The sequence below is a fragment of the Myiozetetes cayanensis genome, unplaced genomic scaffold, assembly GCF_022539395.1.
Source record: "Myiozetetes cayanensis isolate MyiCay16 unplaced genomic scaffold, myiCay2020 scf15, whole genome shotgun sequence".
Lineage (NCBI taxonomy): Eukaryota > Metazoa > Chordata > Aves > Passeriformes > Tyrannidae > Myiozetetes > Myiozetetes cayanensis.
In genome coordinates this window covers 6393703-6405864 of record NW_026087159.1, presented here as the reverse complement: position 1 = coordinate 6405864, position 12162 = coordinate 6393703, and the positions used below count along the sequence as shown (strand labels likewise).

General features: G+C 46.8%; 1 protein-coding gene across 7 annotated transcripts in view; it reads right to left on the bottom strand.

Annotated features, from left to right (window-relative positions):
* The window catches only part of MBNL3 (muscleblind like splicing regulator 3), a 94169-nt gene that overhangs the window by 51274 nt on the left and 30733 nt on the right, over nt 1-12162 (bottom strand). For all 7 annotated transcript variants that reach the window (XR_007628345.1, XR_007628344.1, XM_050310868.1 and 4 more), the window contains exon 2: nt 7944-8952. Coding sequence is in view for 5 of the 7 variants with exons in the window: in XM_050310868.1 (XP_050166825.1) it covers nt 7944-8117 (174 nt within the window). In the remaining 2 variants the exon portion in view is untranslated. The remainder of the gene's footprint in view (nt 1-7943; nt 8953-12162) is intronic.

Genomic DNA, 12162 nt, shown 5'->3' with positions numbered 1-12162 from the left:
TCACCACCTTCCCCCCAGCTCCCTCGCTGGCCTAATGCACTCAGGAGCACTAGAAGTCCCTAGGTAGCTTCACTGCCACAAGACAGGACAACACAAGTATGGCTCCATGATTGCAAGGATCCTCTCTGCCCCAGACTCTCCCCAGGGATAGATACTTGTAGGTTTGGAGCTTTATTTCAATCTCAGTGTTAGCTACTGCTACACACCAGGACTGGAAGATGTAATGCTTGAACTTCCTCCTCAGGAGAATCTGGCAGTGCCATGGCTTGCAACATGGCACCGGCTGAGGTGCCAGAGCTCACTGTACACACACACCCCCCCTCCGTGCTCTCTTGGCCAACTTCTGACTCAGGAAGGAAAGGGTAAATGCAAGAGCAGCCACAAATTGCTGGCTGGGTTTAGCACCCCATCTCCCTCCTCCCAACAGCAGAGGAAACCCCTGCAGCTCACAGAGCACCCCACTGCATTCACATTGGGTTATGGGCACAGAGCTGGTGCTTGCAGGTCACAACAGGAAAGAAACTCTCCCGAACTCAAAAGCCAAAGGTGGCAGAGGAAGTAACCACGGGCAGTTCTACCCTTCTGGAGACTGGCTGAGAAGACCACTTCTCTCTCTCTCAAAACCTGATGCAATAACTCACTCCAGCACAAGGAGTTCTTTGCTGCCCACAGGAACTCTACAGTGTTTAAAAATCGGGTTTAAGTATTTTGAAAAACTGGAACCTCGGTCTGGAGGGCTTTGCCCTTAAAATAGGAAAGCAAGCCTTGGGAGCAGGAGGTGGCATGCCACGGATGTGGAACATTGCAATATGCCCATAAAAGGTTTCAAAATGTATCTGCTTAAGAGCTCGCAGAAGCTCAGAAGGGTTTAGAGTCACATCCCAAAAGAATTTCTCTCCTGCTTTTTTAGGCAAGTGTGAGCAGCAGTCAGCACTTTACCATCATCTTCCCAACCAGAAACCCAAGGTTACTCTTGGCTGATATTAATAATGTAAATGCTGCTGGCTTTACCCTTTGAGGATGGTGGTTTGCTCACGCCACAGGGCAAAGATCGAGGCAACATGAGCTGCAGGCAGGAGCAGAGGCTTTGCATTGCCAGGGCTGGCTGGTGAGGAGAGGCGAGGCAAGGTTGGCAGCAAAACCCCACTGCTGAATTTGCTGGCCCATCTCCCCAAAGAGGCTGGACTCCAAAGTGTGGTCTCGGGAACAATTTGTGGGCACAGTTCTGCTTTCCAACATGTTCAAGGGGAAATGCACACAAGGCAGAGGCCCAAGGAAAAGATGTAATAAATTAATCAGCTACAGGAAGACAGACAAGGACAGTGGTCCTGTGCTTGCCCCTTGCACTGGGAGTGCCTCCCAACGTGCCAGCCTGTGCCCACACCTCTGCCACACCTCTTGAACCTGACCCAGGGACACCACACATGAGACTGGCACTCACACACAGGCAGGCAACAGTAAAGGCATCTGCTCCTGTGCAGGCAAGCCCTCGGGAGATCCATGTGGTCAGGAGGTCCGGGCACGGACAATGCTCTCCATCACTGCACAGCAAATACCCAGTCACCAAATATCCGCCCTCCACAGCACTGCGAGTCTGAGGTCTATCAAGGAGAACAATATGGCATATAAGGGACCAACACTTTCAGAATGAAGTTGTCAAAGCCTAATCAACTAAGAAAATAAGAACTTCAAGTATTTAGCTACTACTAAAAGCGTCACACTGATAGCTTGGTGGGCAGTTTATTTCAGACAACTCACTGCAAGACTCCTCACAGACTCTCAACATCCACATCAGCGCTGACAGTGTGGCCCTTCCAGCTCCTTTCTCCAGGGGCCCCAAGAAGCTCTCTGTGCTGAGATGGATCCCAATTCTCATGGTTTCCAGAGATACACTATTCCCAGAACTTCCTCCACTTTTCCAGCAATGAGCTAAGAAGGGAGCATCCCTCCAGGACAGCACCAGAACGAGTCTATGCTCCAGGAAGCCTACAGACATTTCACCTTTCTTGCCATGTTACCACGAACACCAAGTTTCACAAAGCACGTGTCCTCAGAAATGTAAAGGCCATGATGAGGCTGCTCAGCTACAGAAAGACCCAGTAGAAATAAGGACAGAGTCAGCCTCATCTCCCTCCACAGCACACCTCAAAGATCACCTGCTTGCTCAGACAAGGAATTCCTGTCAAGGGCTCTGCCTCGCATCTTTGCAAATGGCTGGCAATTAATAAGACCTTCCTGCACCTCCCTGTCTATTGCTGTCCCTGCAGTAGAGTCACCACGTAACATCAGCCTGTTTCCAGTTACATGTGTTCATTGCCCAGCAGCTCCGTGGAGAGCCAGGACCAAGGGAATTCCAGATGCAGGACTTTGTGTTCAGTGCCTAAGACACTCTGCCCTCCTGCTAACCCTGCTGTAGAGGCAGCAGCTTGCACCAGAGAAGCAAGGGGACAGCTCAGGGCAGCAATCTTCTAAACCATGATAGCAAGACTCACCAGTGCTCAACTGTCATGGTTCAGCTGTCAAAAGTCACAGATAAATGAAGTGAGACTACTGGGACATCAGAGGAACCACTGGATAACACCAAACAAATCAAACACGCTCTACACAGACTTACAGGAAGATCGTCCAGGCAGATTAAAGCAACAAAGTGTATCCTTTGCCTGGAAACCTGAACATGCCTAGAGAGGTGACACATCATCTTCAAGTAACCAGCCTTGACCACACAGAGAGCATCTGCAGTCCAGACACGGGGGCAGGCCTCGGAGGTGCTCAGCCACAGGCAGTGCCAGGTGACCCTCTCCATCAGCACTCTCCATCCCACAGATGTGCCCAAAAACTTCCAAAGACACTACAGAGAGTATACACAGCCTGTGTGTCAAATAAATTAAGCTGTGAAAACATGGAACTTGTTGTAACTTATAGACAAGAAGAGATCAGGCCTAAATTACTTCTTTCCTCCACAAGCTTTCCTACTCTCCTTGAAGTGCCACTCTACTTCAGAGAGAAATACAAGGAGAAATACAGAAATTAACAAAAACAAAGAAATACAGTTTTAAGTCTTTATAAATAAAACTGAGTTTAAATACATTTTTCCCCCACTTTCAGATGTTTGATTCAGTAGTTACAAAAAAGCACTTACAACATGCCATAAAACACACAAGCATCCAGAGAGGAGAGAAAGCTGCTGTAAATCTACTGTTGCCACTCAAGTAAGTGGCTTAATGGCCAAAGGAAAAGTGAAGGTTTGTCACATATCTTGGCTCAACACTGCTCACATGGAGTATTTGCTTCTCTATTACACTGAGCTGAGACGTGAAATCAGAGTGTCTCCAAAAATATCTTTATGGCTTTGTTTGCTTTCTTCTTCATCTCTAAAAGTGCAACCATATGCTAAGTTTAGTGGGTGTTTTTAGTTGTTTCCTAGTTTGGAGTTTATTTAAATTTTTAAGAAGTTGATTTGATTTCCAACCAGTAACAGTCAGAAATAATTCTAGTCAAGTCAGCATAAGCCAGGTACAAATTAGCATGAAAACTATAAGAAACAGCCTCAGGTACACCAGTTTCAAGATCATATGGTACATTTATTGCCCAAGCACTGTGAACTTTTTAGATTGCCGTGGGACTTTGAATACTATTCCCAGAAAAATAATACTTCTTTTAGAAAACAGACAATTCTACTTTTAACTTGGTTTTATGCCTGTTCATAGAAAACTCACCTTTTTAATAGAGAACTGCTTTGAAATACACAATAGCTTAACAATGTTTTTCACATTAGACCTCCCAAAGTCAAAATTCCTATTCCTGAAGTTTTTCACCTCACTATTTTCTGTCTCAAAATGCTCTTCAAAACTTCCATGTGCATACGGAAACGACTATGTTAATAAATAAAATAAAATAAAAAAACCAAACAAAAACAACATAAAACCAAAACAAACTAGAAACAAACAAACAAACAAACCCCAACCCACACGTCACAAAAGCTGGGTTTGTAAATTTTTTTTAAACCACAAGTCCATAGTGCAGTGAGCAGTATAATTCAAAGCCTCTGTGAACACCTGATGTGCATTAGTTACATATTTTTATACACTATATCACTATCTCCTAATGCCCCATCTCTCATCTTTTTTCTCCATTAGTGCCCAAAGATGCTGCTTTTTTCCTGCCTGACTTGTTCAGAAACTGAAAACACAACCAATGGCTTACCGGCCAGGAATTAAGATCTTACCCCGCCCTCCTGATCCAGCCTGAATACGAAGGTTAATGACTTGATGAGCGCTCGCAGACAGCTCACTGCAGTGCCACAACAAACCTTTGTAGGAACTGCCACGAGCCGGCAACCCGTGTCCTGTGCCCCACAAAAAGCACCAGCTCTGCACGGGACGGTGCACAATGAGCCTGGAACAGAAGCAACGAATGAACCCAAGGCCCATCTGAGTTTACAGGGATGACATTCCATTCCTCTCCTTGGCTCAGAACATCTCTGAGGTGCCACAGGACCTGCCTAGGAGGCACTGCAGAGCCTTGGCCGCTGCCCAGCTGCCCCCGTGGTCACCTCTGGAAGCAGGGTGGCCCAGCACAGCTGGCTCTTGTGCCTCTGGACTGCCCTCCACCAAGCAGTGCAGCCTGCCCTTCCATTCACACAAATTAATTCAGAGAGCACTGCTTCCAGAATAACCAGGAGGGATGCACGAGTAGAGACTGAGAGCTCTCTTGGCATTCAGTTCAAACTGCAGCTTCTTGCAAGGAACTATTTTTAAGTTTTATATCAATATGCTTGAGAAAGGTTCCTTCTGCTGCCTACAAATGTGCAAACTCCCCCTTCCAAGAAGCACAGTTCAGGAGAACAAGACCCAGCCCTGCACTTTCAGCCTAATTAAGGCCCAACATTTCACCACTAAAACACCGCACAACATATAACCCTCCTGCAGAGCATTTCCTGGTGATCCCCACTTGAGCATCACTGAGGACCCCATTACCTTCAGGAATCCTATGTGGTCTTCCTAAGATTACAGGTAGCAAGACTACACACCCGTGAAACAACCCACACTGAGGCAGCCTGGCTGCTTCTGGAAGATTACTGCTCTTGCTGCTGCAACAAGCACAGAACTGCTACAGGAGATTGAGGAAAAAAGGGAAAAGAGAGATGCAGAAAGTGTATATATGCTGCTCGTGACCTGACCAGTGAGGTGAAACCATTGTACACTGGGTTATCAGGAGTTCCTGTGTGAAGGCATTGTTCAGGCTTAAGAGGTTGGTGAGAAAAAAAAAAAAACAAGCAACAGCAGTACACAATGGATGCAGATAAGCAACCTCGGAACAAAGCCCTGGGCGACTGCAAGACAACGGGAAAACTTATTAGCTGCAAGCATCCTATATCCTGTCTCCAATAAAGCAACACAGATGTTCTGCTAATGCAGGGCGTGAAAAGACAAGAGAGCACTAAGCAGCTATTGAGCCCTCCACGGGAGGGAGGGTCAGTGTTCAGCAGCTGCTGGGCACAAAGACGTCCACAGGATGGGCATGAAAAGCTTCTTAACAGGTCTGAGAATGTAACATCTCTCTTGCCAAAGGTAAGGGAGGCCACTGTTCTTGCCATGAGCCCCTCAACACCATTGCAAACAGGGCTTTGCAAGCCCAGCTCTGGCCCAAGAACAGAACCACCACTGTTTGGGAGTTTAGTCACCAGGGTGGTTCTCTCCACTGGGAAACGTGTGGTGCACCCACACACACAGACCACAGCTCTCTGTGGCACAGTGGTAACAGGGCTCTGCCCAGGGAGAGCTACTGGATCCATGGGTCTGGAGGCAGGAAGTGCTCCAAGACCCACTTCTTCTCTGAGAAGTGGGGTGAAGAAACAGCCCCATCATTAACCCTTGGCCAAGTGGTCTGCACAGCCAGACTCCTCCTGCTGTACTTCCCAAACACAGAGTTGTTGGCCCTCCAGGAGGCTTTCCTAAACCCAAAAAATCTGTTCCCTAAAAAATTCAGGCCACTTAAACTAGCATCTGCTACTGTGTCAAGAGGAAACTGCAACAAGAACATTAACAGCCAGTTACATGGGATATGCTCTGAGCTGTAGAAGATCATACTCTACCCCTTTGACCTTTTTTTCTTTTTCCTTTCTTAACCTGGTTTTCCCCATCCCATTCCCCACTGCTGAAGTGGGAGAAGCGTTTGCCCATACCAGGGGGCGGGATCTGAATCCCAGCTACCCAAGGACTTGGTCCTGCACATCTCTCAGCCCCAGCTGTGCAGAGAGGAGCTGGCACAGAGAGCCTGGGTGAGCTGCAGGCTCTGCACTGCCAACAGCACTCGTGGGGAAGCGTCACACACCGGGTGACAGCAGAATACAGCACAGCTCAAAGCCCAGCCAAGCTGGGTGCCTGCACAGGGGGACACCTCCCTGAGACACTGCAGACAAGTTCTGCTAGGGGCACAAAACCACCCTACACAGCATGACAGCCCTCCTTTCTGTTCACAAATAAACGCTATAAAATGTGATCATAATAATCTCTTCATTAAAAGTATCTGCACTGCCACTGGCTACAATTCAAAAGTTTCAAGGGCATAAAGAACAAGACTTTTTTTTCCCCTTCAATTAAAAAAAAATGTTTGTCTCTTGCTGTCAGCAAACCAGCAATGTAAATGAACATTTGAAAGTCACTGTACAACTAAGAGTCATTGCATATAATCAGATTAAAAAGAGAAAACCGAATGCAAACAGAAAACTTGAGTTTCTTGGAAAAAAAAACCAAACAAACAAGTGAAAATATGAAGAAGCCACTAAGGAATAAAATGGGTAAACCAGTGTCAGACCAGATCCAGCCCCAGTCTGAACCTGTGCATACATAATTCCACCAGCTCTGTTACTCATTATGCTCATAAAAATAAACCCAAATCTTTTCAAGCAACAGTTGAAGTTCAAGGGAAAACTTTTAAGCTTGTAAAATTTACCAGACTCTTTCTAGAAATTTAAACAGGTTAATTACTCTGATCAAAACATTCAACACAATGTCAAGAGTTCTGAAATGCTATCAGTTATCCATATGGTCTCAGAGCTTTTACTATCCTACTAAAAACACATTTGAGGTGTCATACTTCTGGGAAAAAGAAAAAAAAGTGGATGTTCTTTTTCCAAGAACCATGGTGAAGCCAGCCTGGAGAGAGATGCCCCTCCTGTGAGCCCCCCCCCCCTCATCCCACACCCCGAGGGACAGTCCAGATCTTTGCTCAAGTTCAGAAGTCGCCCCTGGAGCTCCGCCAGTGACAAGCAATCAAGGGCTATTTACTGCCCCCCAAAAAGACATTGCAAGGATGAGCACCAGCCACAGCTCCAACAGGCCTGGCAGAGCCACCACGTTTCCATGTCCCTCGCAGGAAGCGTTTTCCCAACGCCCATTTCTGGGAATGTTGTTCTCCAAATATTCTGGCTGTTCCTCATCTACCAGACATCGTTCGGAGTGCATCTGCAACTCTTGTCTCCAGGAAATACATGTAAAGCTGATTCATTATCTTAAAATGCTGCTTTCATTCCTGCTCATTAAAAGCACATTTCAGATCCCTGCACCGAATGCATGGCTGATGTGCTCTGGCCACTCAAGCACTGGGTTTGTTCTCTACTCTTCTCATTTAGTTGCATTTGTTGCCCACAACCTTGCGTTCTCCACTTCGGGGACAGCTATATCAGACCTGAGCTACCATCGGAAAACGCCCTGGATAGAATCCTGTCTCTCCTTGCAATGCCTGGCACTCCAGGCAGGCGCACCCGATGTCAGACTCAGCCTAGATTTCGGGAGCTGCATCCCGCACCGGCAGCATCCTCCCTGCGGGAACAAAGCAATAAACAGCTGTTCTGCACATCCCACATCCCAGCACACCGAGCCACTTGGAAGAGAAGGAGAAGCAAGTAAGCTTAGGTAATGCACGCGTTAGACAGTCCTCACCTTTAGGGAGTCAAAGCAGGCAATAACTCGACCATTTTCCACATGGCAACTCCGTGACGGATGGGCGAACTTGCACTCTGCATCAGACCGAGAACAAGTACCTCTCTGAAACTCTCGACACACTTCTAACGTCAGCCATTTTGTATCACGAACCAGGGAAACGTTTACAGCCATATTAAAAAACAAAAAATTAAAATGCAAGCAATCGCACCCTTCCTCAGGGTAATATTCGCTGCTGATCTTTTTTGTTTCTTCTTCTTTTTTTTAAAAAAGGGTAAAAAAGTGAATTCAAGTTAAACGTGAAGAAATAACTAACTTGTTGCTTTGGTAAAACTCCTATTCATCAGCACTTAGGTTTTCATTTAAGTCAAATCGTGTTTCTTTAAACAAGAATTAAACATAAAGCCAATCATAAAATAGAAATCTTATCAGAACAACTGAAAATCAAATTAGAGGCCAGCTCCTAAAAGTGCAATTGTAGAAGTTAAAATACAAGTGTTATATTTTGTGCCACTGCCAAAGTTACTTGCAAATAACTGGCAGACTTTCAAAAGAATTCTGTGCTCTCCAGTTAATGGTTTCAATTATTCTTGCAAAAAGCATATGCTGCTGGCAGCACTTCAGTTTGTGGAATGGTCTCGGTCCCTGGGGAGAAAACTTCGGTGTTTTTTTTTTTTCCTTCTATTTCTTGCTTCTAAAAATTACGGTTCACGAGCATGAAAACAGGCAAAAGGATGTCTGATTTTTTTTTTCCTCTCTTTCCTTCTTTTCTTTTAAATATTTGCTACATAGTCGGGGTAAGGAAAAAAAAATAAAATGGCTGAGCAAAATGCGTGTAAATGGGGAGGAAAAAAAAAAAAAAAAAAGGGCAAGGCTGGAGGAGCCGCCGTCAGGGCACGGACTGCAAGCAACGCCGAATTAAACAGAGAGGGGGGCGAGGGGCAGAGAGAGGCAGCCCTAGACAGAAATCCAAGCAGCGGTGGCTTCAGGAAAGGCACTTTTCAGCAACCTGCAGGAAAAAGAGAAATAGAATCAGCCAGGAGCCGGGGCGGCCCCGCTGGGCGGGCGCGGGGCGGCGCCGGCGGCCATTGCGGGCACGGGGGCACTGCCCGCGCCCGGCGGCGCATGGCAGGCGCCGCCGCCCAATGGCGCTTGCCGTTACAGCGGCATGCGCGGCCAGCCGACCAATCAAAGAGACCGTTTCATTGCGGCCGCGGCCGGTGCCCGCCGCAGCCCCGGGACCCCCCGGGACAGGGACCGGACACGGACAGGACCGGGACGGGGACCGGGATCGGGACACTCAGCCCAGCTTTCTGCCTCCCCCGCAGGGCCAGCGCCGTGCGCTGCAACCCCCAAGCCCTCCCAAACTAGGGAAGAATATTTTTTTCCTTAGTATTTTTTGTTTTTAAATTTTTAATATTAACTAGCCCACCTCCCTTCTATAGGAAACGTTCAGGCAGGGAGAGCAGCTTGGTCGTATACAAAGCTCCAGCTCAGCCCTACACCCCTCCCGCACTCCGAGGTGTTCCATTTAACGCATCCCCGGCACAGAGGTGCTCCTGCGATGGCACATGAAGGCAAACGACCGGTTAGCAGTCGCTCCTCTATGGATTCAGAGACTACAAAACTATGAGCAAACCCGACAGGGAAACCTAAACCACACACGCACACACGGAAAAAATTAACTCATTGCTCACAGCTGTAGTTTTCCACCAGACCAAAGGCAACTCGAATTACTCTGACTCCAGCAACTCATGTTATACAACAAACAACTTTTAATGCATTCCTGTTCAAGGCTTCCTTGGTATCCACTAAAATGTTAAGCTGTCCCTAGAGTCTCCCATTCTAATATTAGTTGTGCCACTGCTGCCTGATAGGATTGGGCTGTTTCCAAGTTCCCAAAATCCAGCCCTTTATCTTCCTAAAATACGGCCGGCCAGTTTTGCAAACATTTGACAGGCGCAGGATGTTGCTCGTGTGACTGCTATTAAGACTTCAAGCTTTCGCAGGAGAAGAGCCCTCAACTACAAGAGAAGGAAGCTTAAATTCCTCTTTTATTATTGGTGTGTTATTGCAATTACACTGATCAGTAACTGAAACCTACTGGAGCTGGAAACAATGGAAACAATGCTACCAAGGAAGAAGTGTGGGAAGAGGCTGTCATCAGCAGCAGGGGGTGGGGCACAGAGGCTGTTTGATTCACAGATCGAATTATTTCAATTTAGGAAAAAAACAACGCTCGTTAAACCTATACTGCAAGTCTTTTGCAGGCTTAATTAAACTTAAGCTCATAACAAAACCTACTCAGATCCTTGCAATCCATCTTGCAGCATCAGCACAGAGCTTGGTCTGACCCACGCTTCTGGAAGGACCTTTGGATTTTGGCACATCAGGTGGGGAACAGAGACTGCAAATGTCACATTTGCTAAGTGTGTCTTAAACTTCAAAGAGAGGGGGAAATAAGCACAACTAGCCATCTAGTATCTTTTTGGTTTCATAATGAAGAGATGCTCTAAATCAATTCCAATTTTGCAAGTGGGGCAAATTTATATAGGAATCCCATTCACTGATGTGTGGGCTCCCTGTTCAAATGGCTCAGCAAGCAGGAAAAGATGTGCAGAAACGTTCTGCAGGGAGCTAGGGACTGGCTGGGTGCAGCTCTTAAAAACGAGCTAGAACAGGTCAGATATGGGTGGGGATTAGAAAGAATGCTCTCTCAGAAGCTGTTCTGAGCAGACTGAAATACAACCATCTTGTGGATTAAGTGCCTATTCCACATCTTCAGATTCCCAGGAAAGTGAGGTCTATTAATGCTGGGGCTGGAATATGATGGGTCTGACTTAACACACAGGTACACCAAGATGTACAAACAGTGTAGTAACATCTGCCACTTCCCAGACCTTCTACCTCAAGAAATCCCAAAGAATATTAACAAATCAAACGCTGATCTTGCTCACAGCCATGCAGCTCAGGAGCACACACGTGCCCACAGGTACATACCTCCACTAAGCTGCTCAGTCCTCAAAATGAAGGGAATCATGTTAATGAAAGGTAAATCAAATAAATCCTACAAAACATAAACTACCAATAGCAAAGCATTCAGACACATGTAACACGGTTGATATTTTTCTTTTACAATCCTTGGTGGGAGAAACAAACAGAAAACTGAAGAAATAGTTGCCAATGCCCTCCTGCTGACAGAAACTGTCCCTGCCCCATACCCTGCACTCCACACTCATCTGTTCAACGTGCAAGAGTGAGACACAAGGAATTTCCTGTGCTATGGAAACAGCCTGCCTCCCTGCAGAAGGGCAGACTGTCATCTCAGATCCTGGGACTAGGGCTCCTGTACCGGAGGGAATCAAATTAATGAACACATTTTTCACACTGGGAGCCTCAATTCTGCAAGTTTCTGTCCGCCTCAATTCTGCTGCATGCCACCCAGCAGAGCACAGCAGCAGCACACACTGCCCCATCACCTGTTTGCTCTGCACTCAGGAGAGCAGTCAAGCACATGCTTAACTTTAGGCATGCCAACAGTCTTTCTGGAAAGAAAACCTGAAGCATACTTAAGTGCTTTGCTGAATCAGGGCCTAAATAAATGAATCTGCTTCACAGGTTTATCAGGGCTGGGAGGCCAGCAAGCACAGGCAGCAGTCATTGTGTTTCGGCTTACGTGACCGCAGCCCAGAGGAGCACGAGTTAGGCTTTTCTGCAAGTCAACAAATACAGTTCTGTCAATGTTTGGATTGCTGCAAATCCCTCTCCATGTGGCCACGGGGAAAGCTGAAAACGTGTGCATGCAGGGCTGACATCACACTGCTGCAGCGAGGCTCCCACGCACAGCGCCGAAGGACAGCACACCTCAGACAGGAACCCGCCGCTGACAACACAGAGCTCCAGCTCTCCAGGCTTCAACTCCTGGCAGCAAACAACTCTGCTTTCACCATAATGCATCCTTACAATTCCCTTGTATTACGCTTTTTGGAGGGGTGGGGAGGGTAGGGAATATGTGTGTGGGGGTGACTGGCATTTTATTCACTTTGTTCTCCCATATATTTCAAATGGGAGGAACAAAAAAAAAAAAAAAAAAGGCATCCATGCCAAAACCAACATACAAGGATTAAAAAGTAGCTCCTTTAGAAATCAGGGGCTTCGTTAGTGTGCAGGAAATACAACAAAGGGTAGGTGCTGCCTTTTGAACCCTTCCCAGCAAGCC